The sequence below is a fragment of the Lathamus discolor genome, chromosome 6 (assembly GCF_037157495.1).
Source record: "Lathamus discolor isolate bLatDis1 chromosome 6, bLatDis1.hap1, whole genome shotgun sequence".
Taxonomy (NCBI): domain Eukaryota; kingdom Metazoa; phylum Chordata; class Aves; order Psittaciformes; family Psittacidae; genus Lathamus; species Lathamus discolor.
Genome location: NC_088889.1, coordinates 58,671,865 through 58,694,002, shown reverse-complemented (window position 1 = coordinate 58,694,002; position 22,138 = coordinate 58,671,865). Strand labels below are relative to the sequence as shown.

Below are 22,138 nucleotides of genomic sequence, written 5' to 3'. Positions count from 1 at the left end.
GCTCTTGATTTTTTTTTTTTTTGTCTTTTGTAGTAGGGGTCCATAGGGAAGTTTTTCCATTGATGGAACAAAAAATACTTGGGGGGGATCTAGTGTTCAAATATATATATTGCTTCGCAAAAAAATAGGAATACCTTACTATAAAAAACCAGCTGGAGTTTGAATTTATGCATCTGCAAAGACAAGGCATGCGTTAATTTCTATCCTTTTTCAGGACAAAAGATGCGTGCTGTATTTTTAAAGTTCCAAACAACTGTAAATAAATATTACCGATCATTTCATTGTTTTCATTCAATGACAAACTAAGAATGAATAGGTTTGTTACAGGGCACTTGGTCAATCCAAGGTGTGCAATCTGACTAACAGCTGTAGCACTGAAGCTGCCAGATCCCAAAACACTGTTTACCACATCCTGACTCCATGCCATCTTTTCCTGGTGGCTGATTACCATTTAAATATCTTCCTGTCCTTTGGAAGGATCCCTGACTGCACTCAGAGAAGTACACAGCATGCAGTCAAACAAGTGACTCCCAGCAGTATTTGAGGGGTTATGAGGGTTTGAAACTAGAGTAAAGTTTAGGAAGAACATCCTTCCAAGCTCTGACATTTTGTTTATTTGGATTATCAGCTCTGACCTTCTCCTGCATGCTAAGAAGACACAACATGCTTTATCTTCTACACTGTGCCTGAATATCTCTGGTATCGGTCAGCTGATCAATTGCTGAGATTAATTATACCATCAGGGATTATGGCCGTTTACAACTTTAAACAGGCTTCAGGATTTACTCCTATAAAAACACACTCTTCCAGCCTCAGCTTATTCATGTGTTCTTTGGCATTAGCTCTTTAGGGCAAAGACTGTCGTATTGTTATGCGCAGTGTTTGTGACACAATAGGTCATCAGCCTGGAGTACCGAAAATAACTGCCTCTCTCTTTTTACTGTCAGGAGAGGCACTCAACTATAGTAACAAAAAGCAAAACCACAGTGGTGAAGAACTGTAGAAATATTTAAAAGGGAAGAGTTGACTGCAGAGTCTAGAGAAAGTTTGGTTTTATTCCCTTAAGGGAGGAGTTTGTGTAGGCTTGGAATTCAAATTGAAAGAAAAACTCTGACTGGGAATGCTGGAAATGTGGCAGCCAATTTGTAAGTGGAAGCGATATACTGAGTTGCTGCATTTTATAGGATTCCTCTTTGATAAATTATTTCCTTCTAGTGTGCCGAAGCATTCCTGTTGAATAAAACTTTCAAAAAGAGGAGTAAAATCTGTGGGGAAAGGATAGAGATTTCTACTGCCAAAAGCAGTATTTTGTCGTATTACTTGTGTCTTCCTGAAATCCCTTCCACCAGTATTCCTACCTAACCTGATTTCATCCTGTCCAGTTTCCATACAGGACCTTCCAACACCATCCGGCAGCATCAGCTTACCAAAACAGCTCCTTCCACTGCACTCTGAATGGAAGCAGGGCAGAAAGTCACACAGGTCTCTCTACTCTGAAAAGAAGTCCATTATGAATACAGGTCTCACAGCTAAGACACATGTAGTCACCTCAGCTTCTCTTTAAACACTAAGCACCTTAAGTCAGTCTGGCTTATTTATTCAGTAAGTATGTTTTCCTTTAAAGGGGTAGCTAGCACAACATGGAAGCACAACCTTTGACTTGGGAGTTTTGCAAGACTAACAGGTAAGATACCAGTAAGATAAATAACTAAAAAAATACTGCAGCTTTTCCCAGCTGAGTTCTGAACGCCTTGCAGCAAACCAACTAGTATGAAAGAAGAAGAATACTCACATTTGTAAAGTGGTCAAAAAATGTCCTGGGAAATGAGAAGAAGTAAGAACTGAAGTTACTTCTTTGCTAGAGTCAAAACCACTGTCCAGCCACCATTTCCAGAAACTATTAAGCAATAAAATGTAAGCAAAAAAGCCTTGAATGATCTTGTCAAATGATACATCTTTAATGTCTAAAAGGTAATAAGTACTAAGAAACTGATCTAGTTGACAGGCAACGAATCCTCCTTGCATAGTACATTTATCTCCATGGGATATCAAGAATTACAACACTTTAGGAAAACTGGCACCTAGGTGAGCGAGCAGCCTCAATCCTATACAAAAGTTACAGAAAACCCCCAGTGTTTCCAGGTTTTACTTTGTAATAGATCCACACCTATCCCACAGTACCATATTCTTTCACTGCGCTTTTCAATTGGTCATCTGTATGAAAAACAAAAGGCTGCAACCCACTCTGATACAGTAATTCATGATAAATTAGCTTCGTTCTATTTAAACTTGGCCTTTTAGAGGTCAAATACGTTAAGGTGTGTAGTTATGGACTTAATGTAAAATGTGTACCTCACAATACTTATAAAACGATTACTTCATTAACACTTCATCCAGAAGATGTTTACTCCTTCCCTTGAGACATAAAAGATGAAGCTTCAGTTTCAGAAGTGCTCTTGCCACTCATCTAAAATAAGCAGTGAATTTTACATGAAGCCAAAAAATTTTAACAAGCTTACTAACAAAAGACATTTTTCCATATATAAAAAAAATTTACTTTTTACTGCTTGTGTTAGACATATCTACAATTGACTTTTTCCCTTTACAGAATGATAGGCATAGAGAGGCATTGTACTTACATCATCATTAACTAATCCCTTTTTTCTAGTAACTTGTGTCCTGATTTTCAAAAGCACTGATTATCAGCACAACCTGGGTACTGAATGGTAGCAGCAGGCACTCCGAAATGTTGAAAATAGACTACTAGGACTTGTACTTTTGCTGCAAATGCACCATTTGAAAAGTAAACTTACCTCTTGAAAACAGGTATCTTTACTTTATAAGTCAAAATCAGTTGCCTAATTACTAATTACTTACTACTTTAATCATTCTTGTAGTGCTTTAGAATGTTTAAAGTAACTATTAACAATAATTACTTAATACACTATAGTGGATTACGATCAAAATTAATACGTCAGAAATGAAGTTTATGATTAATCAACTTTGAAAAATTTATACATGGCCATAAATAAATAATTTGAACTTGTCTCATTAAAAAGTAAACCAGTATGTCACACAACAATATCATCCTATCTAGACAATACAATCTTGCTATATTTTATTGCATAATAATTTGAGAGTAACATCTTAAGTAAAATATGTAGAGAAACAAAAATCATTAGATTTACTTCCTTTAATATTGAACAACCAAAGTGTCGCCTTTGTACATAATCCAATTTAAAGATAATATAATTAGCACTTGCAGCATTAACAGTCTGTATTTACAATGAATGAGACGGGGTAGATAATCCAAAGAGTATTCAAATCCATATGAAACAAATCAAAATATGAAGATTTACAGTTGGCTCAAATCCAAGACTTTTCCATTTATGGAATGTAATTTAAAAGGCTCTGTCATCTTTATTACTTGTAAGGGTTCCTGAAATGATGATTTTTTTCAATAGTATTTTAAATATTTGAGTTCTTCAGTAATGCCTGCATTATTCGCACATGACATTAAAAATTAATTCCAATACTTATATTCAGCTTTTCATTTGCTTGTAGACCAGGCTGAAATCTGATGAAAGGATAACAAGGAAATTCAATCCTAATTACATATTCCTGAAAATACAACAGATGGAAGCAGATGATGTCAGTCCATTCCAAGGGTTACGTACACAAAACTTACAAAATGTTCTTCACTCTTGCATAAAATGTGTACAGTTTCAGTGAGTGGGGAACTTCAAAGTTTTTATGGGCTGCTGCTGGCATGGACCTTTGATTGAAAATAAAATACCTTTCTATTGTTCTGGTAGCAGTTTTAGAAGTTAATCATCAATCCCTGGTGTTTCACCCTGTTGTATTCTGGAGGCTATTCGAATGGCTTCTTCCAGAGACTGTTGTTCTCCAAGCTGAAACAAATGCATTTAAACATAAATGAATCCAAAATGTTACATATGGATATAAATGTGTAAAAAAAAACCAAAACAAAACAAAACCCAATAAACCCAAACAACACAAAACCAAACCCCAACAAACAAATTGAAGATGAAGGCAAAGATCTGGATATGGATCAGTTCTTCCACACAAGTGTGATCAGGAGTCACACCTCTTCTGGGTAATATATACTAGCAGCTATCTAATCAACATGGCAATTAAGCTAGCTTCTGATAGCAGATTAAACCGAGTTTCTATGTATTTACTAAATAAATTTTCTTCAAAGAACTGCTGCATGGTAAACACATTTCATGACACAGAACAGATGATATTTCAACTTGGCAGATACAACAAAGCTAAGATAAAGCTTTCAAAAGTCATGGTGGCTGCTGAATGACATTTTAACACTGGTAAACAACATTGGCAAACAATCTTCATTTTTCTTAACTCTTGCAGAAGGTCAGCTCTTTGGAACACCGTATGACATTGATATACATAAAAAGTTTAACTTTATTGTAGAATCCTGACTAGATAGGAAAAGCAGTCATGATGACACTGATTCTACGGTAGTTTAGGAAGGAAGTACAAGGCCATTAATGTATCTGGCATGGTCAGAGGCAATTTCAACTAACCCTGAATAAAGACACAATTTTGCGAAGAATATGTACACCATGCACACAAGTCCAATGATGGGAATACTGAAGACAACCTCAACCTATTAAAAACAAAGCTGATCATTAACCTGTTGGCTCAGGATAAAGCTGCATGAGAATGTGAAAAGAAAACCAGATTATTTGGCAGATGGACTTAATGGGACAGTTCGAAATACTGCTTGTCATTTAGTCACTAGCTCTCACATTCTGGCGCTACTCAAAGCAAAAGCAGCTCTGTTATCACCTCCTTAGGACTTCAATTTGGCTATCAGGCTCCTGGCTTTATCAGTATTTAGAAACTGAATGAATTCATTTGGAAAATCAGGTGCTTACTATTCCTCTTCCTAACCCTATATATTATTTAACATATGAGATCATATGGTTATGGGGTATTTTTTTGTAGGGGAGCCAAGCTTATTAGAATAATTTTGTTGCATGACTAAGAGCTTCTAGTTCCAGAAGTAAGAAACACTTCAAAAAACATTTATCACCATCTTACCTGTACTGCAATTTGTGTTCCATTTGATGTAGCCAACAATGTGACAGGTCTAGTTTCTGTAGTCACTAAATGGTGCCCATGTTGCTGATGTCCCATGTCTGATGAGGCGCTATGAAATGCTGCTAAGTCTTGAGCCACAATAGCAACCTTCAATACCAAAATAAGAGAATCAGCTGGATGACGGATCTGTTACAATGGTTATCTTCAAAGTTAAAGTTAAATTCAAAGCTGTGATCATGCATGAGCATGATTTTATTGTGTAAGAGATAATTTTTTTAAGAAAGGTTGCCATCATTGTGCTCTCAAAGTTACCTGTTAGCTCTCAAAATATGAATTTCCTGAGAACTGCACAGAAATTCAGTAAATGTGTCTATAAGCCTGTGATTATTTATACATACAGAGCATAGTGATTAGTAAGTATATTCATTTTCATCTGGTGCATTTTTTGAACAGTGGAATCCATTATTAAGTTAAAGTTTTAAAATTATTCACTATATTTCTACTTTAAAAGCTAGGTATTGTATTTGTATATGAAGAACAAACCCACAAATACATACTTACACAAACGCTTCCTATTTGCCATATTAACTACAGTCCCATAATACTGATAATGTTACAGTTCATGCTGGATTCTTTTCTTAGTTCTGCCACTCATAGACTACATGACTTTGGGGGAAACACTTAACATTTCCAGGTCTTATTTTACATGCATGCACCTAAATGAAATGCCAGCCTGGTACCTTAATTTTTTTCTTGGTGGCCAATTGTTTTTAGAACATTCTGCCATATGTTGATGTACAGCAGTGGAGTAGAACAGATCATATGCATGAGTGTGAATATGAATAATCATTCCCTTTATGTGAAAGGAATGCTATGGCCAGGTGTCGAAAACTGCTGTACTTAAGATAAATCCATGTCAATGACAGAACTATGATGGCTTAGATAGAATCATAGAACAGTTAGAGTTGAAAAGGACCTTAATGTCATCTAGTTCCAACCCCGCTGCCATGGGCGGAGTCACCATACACTAAACCATGTTACCCAAGACTCCATTCAACCTGGCCTTGAACACAGCCAGGGATGGAGCATTCACAGCTTCCTTGGTCAACCTGTTCCAATGCCTCACCACTCTCACAGTAAAGAACTTCTTTCTTGTATCTAACCTAAACTTCCCCTGTTTAAGTTTGAAACTGCTACCCTTTGGCCTACCACTACAGTCCCTAATGCAGAGTCCCCTTCTGACACCGGAAGGCTGCTATGAGGTCTCCATGCAGCCTTCTCTTCTCCAGGCTGAACAGCCCCAACTTTCTCAGCCTGTCTTCATACGGGAGGTGCTCCAGTCCCCTCATCATCCTCGTGGCCCTCCTCTGGACTTGTTCCAGCAGTTCCATGTCCTTTTTATGTTGAGGACACCAGAACTGCACACAATACTCCAAGTGAGGTCTCACGAGACCAGAGCAGAGGGGCAGGATCACCTCCTTCGACCTGCTGGTCACACTCCTTTTGATGCAGCCCAGGATACAGTTCACACAGAATCACACAGAATCCCAAGGGTTGGAAGGGACCTAAAAAGATCATCTAGTCCAACCCCCCTGCAAGAGCAGGGTAACCTACAGTACATCACACAGGAACTTGTCCAGGCGGGCCTTGAATATCTCCAGTGTAGGAGACTCCACAACCCCCCTGGGCAACCTGTTCCAGTGCTCTGTCACTCTTACAGTAAAGAAGTTCTTCCTGATGTTAACGTGGAACTTCCTATGTTCCAGTTTACACCCATTGCCCCTTGTCCTATCACTGGATATCACTGAAAAAAGCCTAGCTCCATCATCCTGACACCTACCCTTCACATATTTGTAAACATTGATGAGGTCACCCCTCAGTCTCCTCTTTTGCAAGCTAGAGACCCAGCTCCCTCAGCCTCTCCTCATAAGGGAGATGTTCCACTCCCTTAATCATCTTTGTGGCTCTGCGCTGGACTCCTTCAAGCAATTCCCTGTCCTTCTTGAACAGAGGGGCCCAGAACTGGACGCAATATTCCAGATGCGGCCTCACCAAGGCTGAGTAGAGGGGGAGGAGAACCTCTCTTGACCTACTAACCACTCCCTTTCTAATGCACCCTAAGATGCCATTTGCCTTCTTGGCCACAAGAGCACATTGCTGGCTCATGGTCATCCTCCTATCCACCAGGACCCCCAGGTCCCTTTCCCCTTCACTACTTTCCAGCAGGTCACCCCCCAACCTGTACTGGTACATGGGGTTGTTCTTCCCCAGATGCAAGACTCTACACTTGCCCTTGTTAAATTTCATCAAGTTTCTCCCCGCCCAACTCTCCAGCCTGTCCAGGTCTCGCTGAATGGCAGCACAGTCCTCTGGTGTGTCAGCCACTCCTCCCAGTTTTGTGTCATCAGCAAACTTGCTGAGGGTGCACTCAGTTCCCTCATCCAGGTCATTGATGAAAATATTAAACAGCACCGGTCCCAGCACCGACCCCTGAGGAACTCCACTAGTCACAGACCTCCAGCTAGATTCTGCGCCATTGACCACAACTCTCTGCCTTCTTCCTTTCAACCAGTTCTCGATCCACCTCACTACTTGATCATCAAGCCCACACTTCCTTAGCTTATCTATGAGGATGCTGTGGGAGACAGTATCAAATGCCTTACTGAAATCAAGAAAAACTACATCTACCGCTCTACCATCATCCCTCCACCTAGTCACTTCCTCATAGAAGGCTATAAGGTTGGTCATGCATGACTTCCCCCTCATAAAACCATGTTGGCTGTTCTTAATGACCCCCTCATCCTTGATATGCCTAGTGATGGAGTCAAGAATAAGTTGTTCCATCACCTTTCCAGGGATGGAGGTAAGGCTGACCGGTCTATAATTACCCGGGTCCTCCTTCTTGCCCTTCTTATAGACTGGTGTGACCTTTGCCATCCGCCAATCCTCAGGCACCTCGCCCATTTCCCACGACTTACCAAAGATGATGGAAAGTGGCCTAGCAATGACCTCCGCCAGCTCCCTCAGCACCCGTGGGTGCATTCCATCCGGACCCATCGATTTACAGATGTCCAGTTTGCATAGCTGATCCCTAACCCAATCCTCATCTACCAAAGCAAACTCCTCCTTTGTCCTGACTCCTTCTGGGGCTAAAGAAATCCGGGGCCCTCGGGGAAGAGTCTGCAGGAGTAAAGACAGAGGCAAAGAAGGCATTCAGCACCTCTGCCTTCTTTATATCCTCTGTCTCCAGGGTACCCACTTCGTTCAGCAGTGGGCCTATATTGCCTCTTGTTTTAGTTTTATTTGCTATGTATTTGAAGAAGCCCTTTCTATTGTCTTTAACCCGACTAGCAAGATTGAGTTCCAAGGAGGCCTTAGCTGTCCTAATTGCCTCCCTACATCCTCTAACAACTGTCCTATATTCCTCCCAAGCGGCCAGCCCCTCCTTCCATAATCCATAGATTCTCCTTTTCCACTTGAGTTTGCCCAGCAGCTCCTTGTTTAACCACGCCGGTCTCCTAGATCCCTTACTTGACTTCCTACTCATTGGGACGCTCCGATCCTGAGCTTGGAAGAAGCGGTCCTTGAATGCTAACCAACTATCTTGAGCCCCTTTACCGCCTAGTACACTTTCCCATGAGACTTCCCTTAGCAGTTGACTGAAGAGGCCAAAGTTGGCCCTTCGGAAATCCAGAACTGTGGCTTTGCTAGGTATTCTATTCCTCCCACACAGGATCCTAAACTCCACCATCTCATGGTCACTGCAGCCAAGGCTGCCATTGACCGTCACCACTTCGACCAAACCCTCCTTGTTGGCGAGTACTAAATCTAGCAGCGCTGCTCCCCTAGTTGGTACGTCCACCATTTGCATTAAGAAATTATCATCAATGCACTCGAGGAACCTCCTAGACTGTGAATGACTGGCTGTGTGAGTCTTCCAGCAAATATCGGGGTAATTAAAGTCCCCCACGACGACTAAGGCATGTAGTCGCGAGGCTACTTCCAGTTGCCTGTAGAAAGCCTCATCAACTCCTTCATGCTGATCAGGAGGTCTGTAATAGACCCCCACAACTGTATCACCCGTGCCAGTCAGCCCCTTGATTCGTACCCACAGGCATTCCACTTGCTCCTCATCCGACCCCGGACAGAACTCAATACATTCTAGTTGCTCTCTCACGTAAAGAGCAACTCCACCACCTCGCTTCGCTGACCTATCTTTCCTAAAAAGGACATAGCCATCCATGACCACATTCCAGTCATGTGAACTGTCCCACCATGTCTCTGTAATCGCCACTAGATCATAACCTTTAGCCCGCACACAGACTTCTAACTCCTCCTGTTTATTCCCCATGCTGCGTGCATTGGTGTACAGGCATTTCAGGGAGCCAGTCCTAGTACTCTTTTTCCCCTGCGGGACAGGGTCTAAAGAGCTATCCTTTCCCACAAGTGAAACAAGAGATTGATAGTCCTCCTTAGCCCGCCATCCTTCAATCCCTAGCATGTTCCTCTTGGGCTTGTCCCCAACAGGCCCAGTTAAATCCCCTCCCCCCTTCATAACTAGTTTAAAGCCCTGTCAATAAGCCCTGCTAACTCCTGCCCCAAAACCCTTTTTCTTCTCTGGGACTGGTGTATCCCGCCTGTCACCAGCAAACCAGGTGTCCCATACAGCAGCCCGTGACTGAAAAACCCAAACCCCTGCCTTTGGCACCAGTCACGTAGCCATACATTAACCTGCAGAGTCTTCTTATATATCCCTTCACCCTCGCTTGCAACAGGTATGGAGGCAAACACCACTTGCGCTCCAGACCCTTTAACCAGCCGTCCCAGGGCCCTGTAGTCTCTCTTCATTGCCCTTACTTTCCTCGTAATAATTTCGTCACTGCCAACCTGAAAAACCAGCAGTGGGTAGTAGTCAGACGGCTGCACCAGTTCAGAGAGCTTCTTTTTAACATCTCTAATCCGAGCCCCAGGCAGGCAGCAGACCTCCCTGTGGGGTGGATCCGGTCGACAAATGGGCCCTTCTGTTCCCCTCAGAAGGGAGTCACCCACCACAATTACTCTTCTTTTCTTCTTGGTTGGGGAAGTTCTGAGGTATGTGGGTGAGTGACTAGCCCTGGGTGACTCACTAGATAGATTTGCCTCCCCATCTCCATTCACCTGGCCCTGAATTTCCAAGACCTCATACCTGTTATTCAAGGGCAACTGGGAGGGAGGAAGGGATTGTGAGGGTTTTCGCTTACAGTTGGTTTTTGAGTTGCAAGCGCACACTGAATCTGGCTTATATTCAGTTTCTTATCGACCAACACCCCCAAGCCCTCCTCTGCAGGGCAAAGATGCCTATTTTAGATAATCCTATAAAGGAACATTACACATCTATACAGGATTATATCTTACCTGTTGTCCTTCAGCGCCTTCAGCAGTAACCATTGCTACAGAATGTGTTCCTGCAGAAGAGATGACAGCATCATGGGCAGGTACTGTGATGGTGGTGCCATCTTGTGTTACCATAGTGATAGTATTGCCAATGGCCTGCATATCTGCCTGGGTTATGTTGACCTGAAACACAAAATAGTTCCTGAACTAAAAGAAAAAGGTTTAATTGCTGCTCAAGTCATACCTAGTCTTAGGTTTTGGCAACATATGTTTTTAAGTAAGGTTTGAAAAAAAAAAACAAAAAAAAAAAAATCAACCACCCAAACCTGATGATAAGCATTTGAAGTGTAACAGCATATATCAAACAAATGCCTTCTAGTTGGTTCAGCAGGAATATTCCTGGCTAGCTTAATTCTTCATTTGAAACAAAATGTGTAGCAATCCAGAACAAAAAGCCTATTAATAATGAGGGAAAAGTCTTTTAAGCTGGTCATAATTAATATACTGGCCAAAAGATATAGTAGCATTACTCCACATCCTGACCAGCATGCTCATGCATTCCTCGAGAATCACCGTGACTCTTTGGCCAATTCCCAGCCTTAGACAAAGAGGCATCATCACATTCATCTTACTGATCAGGACCTAATATTCCATGACCTTTCAGATTATCAGTTTACAGAAATAAAAATATGGCTCTCAGTAACAAGAAAAAGAATGCATACTTGTGCCCAAAGACTGCAACTCCATGTTAATCAGATCATACCCCAAATAACTGTGTGATACGTTATCTATGTGTCTCACACAATGGACAATGTGATTCAAGGCAGTAACACTTGACACATGTGATCCTCACAGAAATGCTAAAGGCCCTCCTAAGGCTTAGAATGTAAGCCACAAATAAACAATAAAAAATTAACAATATAAATTACTAATGTCTCCAGTATAAACACATTAGGGCATCAAATAAATGACTTAATGTCTGACTTACAAGGTAATAAAACATTCGAGAACGAAAGTCAAGCTGAAGGATAACTTAAATAAATGCAAGAACTCCATGTCAAGACTTCTGGCCTTCCTTTTAGAGGGTAAAAATGCCAGTTAGTTAGTGCTGCTGCAATTTTCAAGGCTGGTAATATTTAATTTCCAATTTGAATTTAGGAGATACCTTACATATGCTACTGGCATTTCAGCTATATTTCCAGATAAGATATAAACTTTTTCCAATATGTCTTCAATATATTACCATAGCTAAACAAATGAGTTGTGCTGAAATCCCCTCTTAATGAAATTTCATAGGAAAAACCTTAAAAAATATATGCTTGGGAATCCTTAAAAAAATATATCCATAGGAATTTTCAAGTGGGGGTAGTTCAAAGCATTCCTTAATCTCTTGTTTATGTTAAAAATGGGAAGAACTGCACAATACCAAACAGCTTGTAAAGCAGGCACCTGGACTAGAAACATTTCCCAGCCCTCCATCCCAACAAAGCACATGCAGACAAAACAACAGTGAAGATAACTGTCAGATATTAATATATTGTATTAATTAGGGAATTTTGAGAAGCCTCAGAAACTAGGCTGTAACAATTGTTATGCCTGCTTTGACAGTGACGAAGATAACAAGGATAGCAAAAAATAAAATAATCAAGCTTTGTATTAATGCAGCTTCAGATGTCAGAATATGGGGTTTAATTTAGGTATTCCACAGGAGGCTCAACCCTAAACATATCCTAACCCAGCCCCAGAAAAGCTTCTGTTTTAGAGAAACCCACATACATATTTATCAAGAATCCCAAATGATCTTAGAAAGCACGTGAGTATCTGCAACACCTGCCTCAATTCTCCATGTATTTTTGTCAGCTCTTTACTGTTTACTTACATGTTGGGTTCCATCCTGGGATATTAGTGCTACTTGTTGACCTAATCCTGACTGAGTAACTGTAGCAACCTGTGCAGAAATTACATCTTCTCCGTCTACACCTGTCACATAGGTTATTTGGGAACCTTTGAGAACATCTTCACCTTGACCTATTTGATACAAAGAAGGCAAAAGGGTAGTTTATATACTCTAGATGCTGCCAGGAAAGCAAATGACAAGGGTTAAATGCCAGCCTGGTTTGAAGGTTTTAAACACTCTGACAGAAAAAATTTAGTGGAAAGAAGAGAAAAATAAAAGCAAGTCAGAAAGTCTGTTTTAGGAACATGGGGTATAATCTTTTAGCAGTGAGTTTTAACACACAAATACTATACATAAATAAAATATACACTGAGTTTATTAGCAAATATTGAAATGATGACAAACATTTCTAACTAATTCATTATATGTTAACCTCTCCATACAAGATGCTCCATGCAAACACAACCGGCAGCTTTTAAAGAGTTATTAATTAACAAGCATACAGAAGAACACAGGGATGCCTTTGTGTGACTTAAGTTCAGTATCTTAATAAATGTTTAACCTCAGCAAATGAATCTTATAATTCCCTGAAAAGGAATCGGATTCCAGCAGATCTGCTTGAGGCATTCAGTGTAGTTTCCCACATACATATAGGAGAGCAACTTCTTTGACCAAAACAGTTTGTGCACTTATTTCCAATCTTCAGTCACATGTAAAAATCACAGTTTGACAAGTGGTATTTGTCCTATCACAGTACTTCCTTCAGTCTGATCTTTAATAGTCATAGGATTCAGTACTCATGATACCATGAGTACTGCAGCAAATGAACTTATTTTCATCTTTGCTTCTAGGACAGTTTACATAAACTGCTATTAACCACAGCAAAACCAGCACAATATCAGCGTAGTGCAAAGACGGGTTTTCCTTTTCTCGAGGCAGCGCCTTTGCTCCTGCACAAAAGACTGTCACCAAGCATGGTGTTCTAGATACACTCTTAGAAAAATACCCAAGAAAATATCAGTAGCTTGCAAGCATAAGCATTTTAGATTCTCCCAGGTCCCTCCCCACAGTAATTTTTATAGCAGGTTTGCCAGGACTGCATCTCAAATTTCTCTTATCTCCAAAACTGCTGTGAATGATTTTATGATCTGGTCAATTACTCTCTCAGTTTCTGTTTACAAGTTGCCTACCAGACTAAAAAGTCTTACAGAGAAGTTAAACAACTTTATTAAGTGCTTCAGATTTTTATCTATGCTTTCATTTCCTTGGTTATAAAAAAACCCAGCAAAATATTATCCAGCCATTTTTTTACCACACAAAATTCCACAACTGAAACTCTAACCTGGAGGTGGCTCAAAAAAAGCCTCTTGTTCTTCTTCAATGGGCTCTGTGTCATTGTGCGCTGTCCGCTTATGCATAGCGAGTGTAGAAATCTGCTTGTATGTTTTCCCACAGTGATTACAGTTATATGGTTTGGAATGAGTATGTACAACATGATGCTTGTATAAACTAGAGTACTCTGTAAAACGTTTGTCACAACCAGGAACTGTACAGACATAGGGCTTCTCCCCTGTATGGAAAACAAAAGGGATAAATAGAACTTTATTCAGGAGGCACAGAAAAAAATTGCCCACAAGTGATATTTGGTGACACAACTTCATTACCAACCACATGTCAATTTCAAAGCCAACAGTGAAGATCAAGCTCACAGAGTTTATCAATGCAGCTTCTCACTGTCCTTTTTGTAGAACAACTGCCGGTAAAACTTAGCCCCTTTTCTCTCCGTTCCATCTAAAACATCCTTCTGATGAAGACAGAAGGATACAGGCTGAAAGCTGCAATGTCGGTTTAGCATCATATTGAGAATTTTGTTCTTTTATTACTGGAAGCCCCACACTTCTCCTCAGTAATCAGGTATGTTGATACCCTAGCACGATTTCACTTACTTTTGAGTCTTTAAGCTCTGAAGAAAGCTTATGGGAAGCACATGTTTAAACAATTATGGTTTCATATAAAAACAATTTTCATTTAAAAGTCAATGAAACCAATGTCCACATTGTGAACTAAAAAGATTATCTGAGATACAAAATGTACCTCTATGAAACCTGTCTGTGCTTCCATAAAACACCTAAGGCTACCAAGATGATACAGTTATAACTGGCTTTTACATTTTAGAACCTTTGAATCTGTGCTGATTATTTCTGCTAACCTATCAAGTTGGATATATATTTTCACCTCCACTCTATAGAAAGGTTTTGACTACTGCTCCAGCAGCAAGGAAAATACAGCTGGGATTAAACAATGACTCACAATGATGAGCCCAAGTCATACTCAGACTTGTACTTTACTGTTATTTATTTAAGAAGCAGCTCACAATGGAGGCAAACCCCAAAACCATATAAGGATGTAGCCCAATATCCACTGAAGATGAGGTTTTGCATACATTTAAAAGAACTATGTATCCAAAACAAAATTATTCTGCTTTGACAGCAAGGCAGGAAACCTAACCACTCAACTGCCCGCAGCTCAGGGTAGACAAGCCCAAATAAAAGTGCCAAGCCAAGTCACGTAAACATGATTAAACCTAATTACAATGTACCAAAACGGTGTTCACAAGGAGAATGACAAAGCCTTTCCCAAGCAGATTCCACTTCAAAATACAAAACATCGCTCATATACCTGTGTGTATTCTCACATGATTCTTATAATTAGTTGCACTGGCGAAAGCTCTCCCACATCCTGGCTCAGTACAGTAATAAGGCCTTTCGCCTGTATGTGTCCTGATGTGAACCTTTCTAATATTAGATGTTGTGAATGACCTGCCACATCCTTCAAATGGACATTTAAAAGGCCTTTCACCTGAAAAATAAAGAAAAAATGGCACACATGCAAAAATTATAAAAGAACAAAAATCTTAAGTTACACTTAAGACTGAATGTAGAAATCTAAAGCTACCTAATTCTCCCTTTGAGACTCAGTGGGAAACATCATGAACATGCCACTGTGGAGTGTTATACAATTTAGCCAAAACTGTCAAAATTCAGGAGAATCATGCCATCTGTAAACTAAATTATGAAGTATTTCAATTAGTACTTTGTGATAAAACAGACTGTTGCTTGGATTAGCTTCCACACTGTCCATATTCTAACATGTATTTAACACCAACCCCCCATTCATACATACATTACCCAAAATAAGTATATCATAACATTTTTACATTTGTCAATTGTAATTCATAAAACTTAAATAAATAAATAAATAAGACTCCTTCATGATTTAATGTATAACCAAGATACAAGTGGATTAGTAAAACTCACTATAGAGAACACTCTTTAAGGACAGATAGCCCTGAAATTCATTTCAAGCCCCCAAGGCAATCACAAATACAGGTTATTTTAAAATAACTCTATTAATGCAATATAAATCTAAGCACAATAACATCACTGCACCAAAACGTTTCAGTAGATAAGGCCAGACCCTGTCTAATATCCCAATACCCCTGACCTTTCAGGTCTATTAAAGCACACAGAGCAGGAGAGTGAAGGGGGTTAACTGTGCTGTCCTGGTGTAATTTAACACTTCCTAGAGCTATGTAGGTTCCACCCACTGTACTGCTTACCAAATGGAAGAATCTGAGAGCTGGAGAAGACAGATTACCACTACAGACATAATATTAAGTACTTAGAGACAGAAATAAAAAACAAAGTCCTGATAGAGACATTAATACCATGAAACTCTGAGGTAGTTAGTTCCTTGGCAGAGGAAACTATAATTCATTCCTTAGGGCAGCAACTGCTTCACAAGGTTTTTCAGCTTTCTGCCAAGTCAGTGTGTGTCTGCATTAAGCATACATGCCTCAGTGTTGTGTTACCATAGCTCCCCTAATCCTTGCTTCAGCACAGGATCTCAAGCCTGAAAGGAGCAGGGCTGCAGAGTCAGCCCTGCCCAACAACAGACCCTGCCTTAGAAACTAGGCCAGAAGACTCCTAAAGAATGCTGGCAAGAATGTCATCCAACCAGTTGGTGAAGCCAACCTCTTAAGTTTCTAATGCACTTGTTAGAAAAGCGACCTGTTTCCAGGTAACAGAGATTTCTAGCACTAGAAATGCAAAGCAAGTCAGAAGCTTTCAAGCTCTTCCCCACAGCAGCTGTGAGGAATCATCCACTGCAGCTTTTCCGATACTAGAATGTTATGTCTAGGGAAGTCATGGAGGACCCTGGGCAAGCATTTGACAGCAAGAGAAAGCGAGACTGGACTGCCACTGAAAAAGAGGGAAAGAGCATTGGCTAAAACAGGCAGAAAATGAAGGAAGTGCTACCCTGCTCTATATGATAAAGGAATGTAAACTTTTGGGAGCCCTGTGAGAGTGGGCAGAGCCCAGGCTTACCTCCATCAGGTGCACTGTCAGAGGTTGCATAGAGGTGTATGTATCCATCTGCCCAAAGGACTTGGTGCAGTTTTCTCATTTTTCTGGTTTCCTGAAACTACTTACACATCTCAAAAATGACTCCCCTGGACTGCTGGGAGCTTATAACTGTATTACTAATATTGTTTAACTGTGTAAATGGTTACACATGGCTGGCTCAAGTCTTTTGTCTCCACTGCCAGATTACATGAAAGTGATTAAATTATTGTACAACTTCTGTGGCCATAAAGAAGAAAACATTCTACAGCTAACCAAGTTGTTGTCCATACTACAGAAGTCTTCTAGTTCATAGTCTGTACTTGATGTACTACATAATGTCGAACAGTTCTCTTCTAGAACTGAAAACAGATAACAGTTTTCTGTCTTCATTCTGATGACCGATTTAACATCAAAACAGCACTAATCCCAACAGACTGTCCTTGAATACAGAAGTCCAGCAGAATTTTTATTGCCTGCTTTTACCCTCCCCTGCTTTGTTCTTTTTAATATAAGGGAAAAAAAACATTTCTTTTGCTCTTTTTTCCTCTCTAAGATTCAGAAAGTTTAGTGGAAAAAAATGTTGGTGTTCTAGCAGGCAGGTAAATATACATAATAGAATAAGTGACAGATTATTCTTCCTACATATGAGGTTTGGGTTGGGTTTTCCTTTTTTTTTTTTTCAATTGGAAACATCAGGAACAGAAGAGACGTTGTGGAAATTTGTTCACACATGTGTGCACCCATAGAGTTGGCCTTTGTCATGTATGCTGTGTAGAATTCACTGGTGTTTTGGCTTTCAAATTAATCTTTTTGAGACAAAACATAAGACGTTATTTTCTTATGGATGTGAATGTTTTGATAACAGCTGTTTTTCTGTGACATTTTTGTTCATTTTTCTGCTGCAAGAAGGGAGGTCAGGGTAACAAGCAGCTCAGAACTGAATACCTTCATGAAGCTGGCATGCAAGTTATTTTAAAGCACCAAAACTTAAGACCACTGCCATTTCTAAGAGGCAAGCCATATTACTGAGGAAAAGCTCCTTGTTCTGTTACAGCTGCAAATGAAACTGTAAGGGCATCAAGTAACTCAGTGACACACTGACAGAAGTTAGTGCATTTGCAATAGCAGTGTGAATGCTTAAGCACTTTTTCCAAGATAAGCATGCTGGATTTGCAGTAAATGCTTACCATGCTGAAATGCTGTTTTGCTCACCGGGCTTCAGAAAGAGAATGTACACAGGCTGATTTCATAAGTACAAAGTCACAGAATGAGCAAAGAAAAAAAGTCCACTTAACTAAAAAAAAAAAAAAACCAAAACCAAGAAAAAATAAAAAACTAGGAGGGGTGACAACAGTACCTGTGTGGGTTCGGATATGTTTCTGCAGGTCTCCTGAAGTCTTGAATGACTTGGTGCAATTTTCCTCTGTGCACCGATAAGGCTTTTCACCAGTGTGTGTTCGGACATGACTTTTTAACCCATACCCTGAATATTAGAAAGGATGTTATAATAGTATAATCACAAAATTAGGATATCATAAACCATCACCAGCAAAAGCTATGCTTGCCATTCCAATCAGGAAGCTCCCTGGTAAGTAAAATTTGCTCTTTCACTCTTTACAAGCTGTTCATTCTACCATACAGAACAGCAGAACTCAAGATACACTTCAGAAATTCTTTCATCCTTCATTTATGAAGTAATTACACATCCATAATGCTCCTTCCCTTCAAAAGGATAAACTGTAATGATTATAATGTAGACAAACATGTGTTTTGTCTTCTAAGGAAGCTGTATAATCTGTATTCCACATACTTTTTAATCTCCTACCAGTAATGTCATTAAAATGACAACTAATTATTTGCTTATACAAAAATCAGTACCATTAATGAAGTCATCACAAAAAGCACTGTTGTTACCTAGGCTTTAATTACGTTAAACCATATTATTAACATCATCACATACAGGTACCAACTGACAGCAGTCACAGACACCTGTTCCCTTTAAGATTACTTTTAGGAACTGATTGTTATCAAGAACGCTACCAGTCTAAAGCAAGCTTCAGATCAGACCCTCTGTAAATTACTCTACAAAGACCATTTTACCAGGATTTTTCTTTTGCACTTCCCTGAAAACATCATGACTAAAGAGCCCTGAACATTTCTAAAATGGCTGTTTCAATCTGTTGCACTGGAAGAGAGTACTTCATTATGCAATTTTGAAATCTCTTTACACGCACTATGCAATTAAACTTGGGTGCAACTGTTTAAGGATGGTTGTTTCCCTTTTGAACTTTCTCATCAGCATTTCTTTTGCTTTTTTATATTCAAAGAAACAGTATTTTATGTATTTGCTGAGATTAAGTTACTTTACAATAATACCTTAAGGGGTTTTGTTGTTCTGTTTTGTGGGGGTTTTTGTCTATTTTTTTTTTTTTAAAAAAGACCTTAACTTTTCCAAGCATCATGCTAGTTTGCATTCAAAGTAAAAGAATAAAATTTAAAGCAAGATTTGTTCTTTCATTTTCATCCATATTTCATTCTTCTTAACTGCATTTTGCATAATAGAATTCAATCTCAGGAAGAGCATCATTTATAAGCAGAGTAGTCTGTACGAAATGTAGAGCTCACTTCATGAGAAACATCACTGATACAAATTCAAGAAAGATCACTTAAAGCAGCTTCTTCCATCAAAGTTCCTTTTAAATGTGGAACAGATCAGGTACTTACCTCATACTAACAGGTTCAGCTTCTTATTATCACCTCAATTTATACTATTAGTTGAGAAAGGACTATTTAAAAAAAAATAAAAATCTGACTATAGCATGACAAGTGAACAGTAAGGGAAAATGTCAAATGTTTCGTGTCATTCCTCTTTCAGTAGCTAAGAGTTAAATCCCCGGTACTTTCTATACCAGCTGAAATTACGACCTTTTTTTTTACTGCAGTTCTCCCAACCAAGTTTTTAGCAGTTTAAAAAAGGCAATATTAAAAATTTACTTTAAACAAGCACTAGCAAGCAGGAGGAGCTAGTCTACAAAAGAGTACCTGTTGCAAAGGCTTTGCCACATCCAGGATGTTCACACTGATACGGCCTGTCTCCCGTGTGTGACCTTTCATGCACCTGTCAAGACATCCAATATACTTAATGAAATGTTGTATTTGATTATTTCAACACAGAAACAGTTCATTCTCAAATACAATGTGTTTTATTTCTCTTCGTATGATTCACATTCAAGTGTCTTCTTTTTAAATCAGTGAGGATAAAAAAAAATAATAAAAAAAAAAAAAAAATTGGTGACAATGTTTTCCCTAAAACTAAGTATGTTTTACATTTCTGTAAATACACGCAGAGTTGCCACCATACAAGTACATTGAAGACAGTATGCAAACATGCCTCAGAGCCCACTGGCTGATTTTGTTTTTGACTCCACTGAGCGCATCTAATGATCCTCTTACATTTCAAGAAACCTCTACAGCAAGGACGCAATTTTAGCGCAGGATCCATAGCGTCAACTACTCACTGTCTCCAGTGTTTTGTCAAAGACAAGGCAGCACTGCAAGGAGTTTACTTCATCGGCAAGTGATCACCTCAGCCTAAGCTGGAATGTGAACAGCTCTACACCCTTACTGTTTCAATAATTCCATTACTGAATTTAAAAAAGGAAGTTTCCACCTGTAAAGAAAAGATGTTCCAGCTTTTCACTTTAAATGTTGGATTCTTTTGAAGAGTTAAACTTTGTATCATGATGGCAAAAATCTTCCCAAAAAATCAAAATTTTTGCATGATTGTGCAAATACTGGAAGGAGATACGGTGAACAGTGGATTTCAGTTTCTAAAAGCTATGTCCCAGAAATTCTATCTCAACAAGACATTTCTTATGTGCTGGCAATATAGGAGCCTAACATGATCCTACACCTGTAACTGTCCAAAACACTAAGCAAAATCAGCAAAGCACCTGGGACAACCAATTATCAGATATAAAATCAATCCAATAAACATGATAAACCAGCAAAATCACAACTACCTCTCTGTTAATTTCTATTACTTTTAACCACATAATCGTGACCGCAAAGTAACCACACTCATTTTACATCTCATCACCTTAAGATGGTGAGCTGTTGTGTATAGTTTTCCACAGCCATCATAGTCACAGCGAAAGGCTTTCTCTCCACTCGGCTGAGATTTTGTATTTACTCGTGTTCCATGTCCTTGCAAGACAATCTTAAGTTTAAAACAAAACAAAACACAACAGATCAGAAGAGTCACACATTTCATTTTATTATCAAGCCACAGATGATTCTGACAGGTTTTCTTTTATCTTTCTCTGCTATACCATATATTTCTTAGTCCTCAATAAATAAATAAAAAGCATAACATCCGATGAAAGGAAGGAAAGAAACTGTAAAATGTATTTACTTGTAGCTAGCAAATTTAAATTCATGCATTAATTAGCCAAATAATAACAAAGACAAAATAATTTGAAATATAAGCCCAGTGGCAAGATGACCGAATTAATAGACAGAAGAGGCTTAAGTTACATTGGATACAGGATCCATTCCTAAGGGAGATTAACCATAAATCAGACCACCTTCAAAGATAAGTTCATGCAAAGGCCAAATAATAATTAAATGCACTTATAATAAGCACTTTTTGAAAAAGAAGGAGAGCATTTTGCTCTTTGTCAGTGATGCATGTGTTTTGATCACACTAACTGGAGCAATTTGAGCTAGGTTCTACTCTTCTTTCTCGCATGACACAACAGGAAAACATACAGAACAGCTTTGCAATGCAAAGCCCTTTTAAAGGCTTCTTCATACAGACTCAAGAAAGAGTCAGAAGCCCAAATGTAAACATTTTAATACAACTTTACACAAACTAATCCAGACTTTTTTAAAACATCTGTCCTTCTTTTAAACCTCCCCTCTTTTCTTATGGAAAAGTGTGTTCAGAGTATCTCTAAGGATGGAAATTCCTGAAAGCTGCTCCCAGCCTTCACACTCCCAACTAATTCTTCTTATTAAGTATGAGGTCCAGCAGTGTCTCACCTTGCCAGTGCTCAGTAACCTGCTTTAGATTACCAGTTGCTATCCCTGAATCCCAGAAAGCTCCTCAATTTCATGTGCCCTGTTTTGATGCTCTTCCAGCAGATACTGAGTTGGTTAAAATTCCCCATGAAAACCTAGGCCTGTGAACATGAGGCTTCTTACAGTTCTCTGAAGAAAGCCTCATCATCTTTCTGATCAGGCACTCGGCAGCAGGCAGCACCATAATGACACACACACTGCTCTGCCAGCTAATTCTGACCCATCAGCTCTTGACTGGCTTATCACTTATCCCAAACCAGAGACCTATGCAGTCCTGCTATTCTCATATGAA

The 22,138-nt window shown here is 39.3% G+C and overlaps 1 protein-coding gene across 2 annotated transcripts in view; it reads right to left on the bottom strand.

Moving 5' to 3' along the window:
* Positions 1 to 1,937: 1,937 nt before the first annotated feature.
* Positions 1,938 to 22,138, bottom strand: part of ZNF143 (zinc finger protein 143) — a 43,685-nt gene continuing 23,484 nt past the window's right edge. For both annotated transcript variants that reach the window (XM_065682999.1, XM_065683000.1), the window contains exons 8-16: positions 20,864 to 20,983; positions 19,807 to 19,882; positions 18,122 to 18,247; positions 15,038 to 15,217; positions 13,701 to 13,928; positions 12,341 to 12,489; positions 10,483 to 10,644; positions 5,089 to 5,235; positions 1,938 to 3,911 (exon numbers count right to left, since the gene is read on the bottom strand). In XM_065682999.1, the coding sequence (XP_065539071.1) occupies positions 3,828 to 3,911; positions 5,089 to 5,235; positions 10,483 to 10,644; positions 12,341 to 12,489; positions 13,701 to 13,928; positions 15,038 to 15,217; positions 18,122 to 18,247; positions 19,807 to 19,882; positions 20,864 to 20,983 (1,272 nt within the window). In that variant the 3' untranslated portion in view covers positions 1,938 to 3,827. The remainder of the gene's footprint in view (positions 3,912 to 5,088; positions 5,236 to 10,482; positions 10,645 to 12,340; positions 12,490 to 13,700; positions 13,929 to 15,037; positions 15,218 to 18,121; positions 18,248 to 19,806; positions 19,883 to 20,863; positions 20,984 to 22,138) is intronic.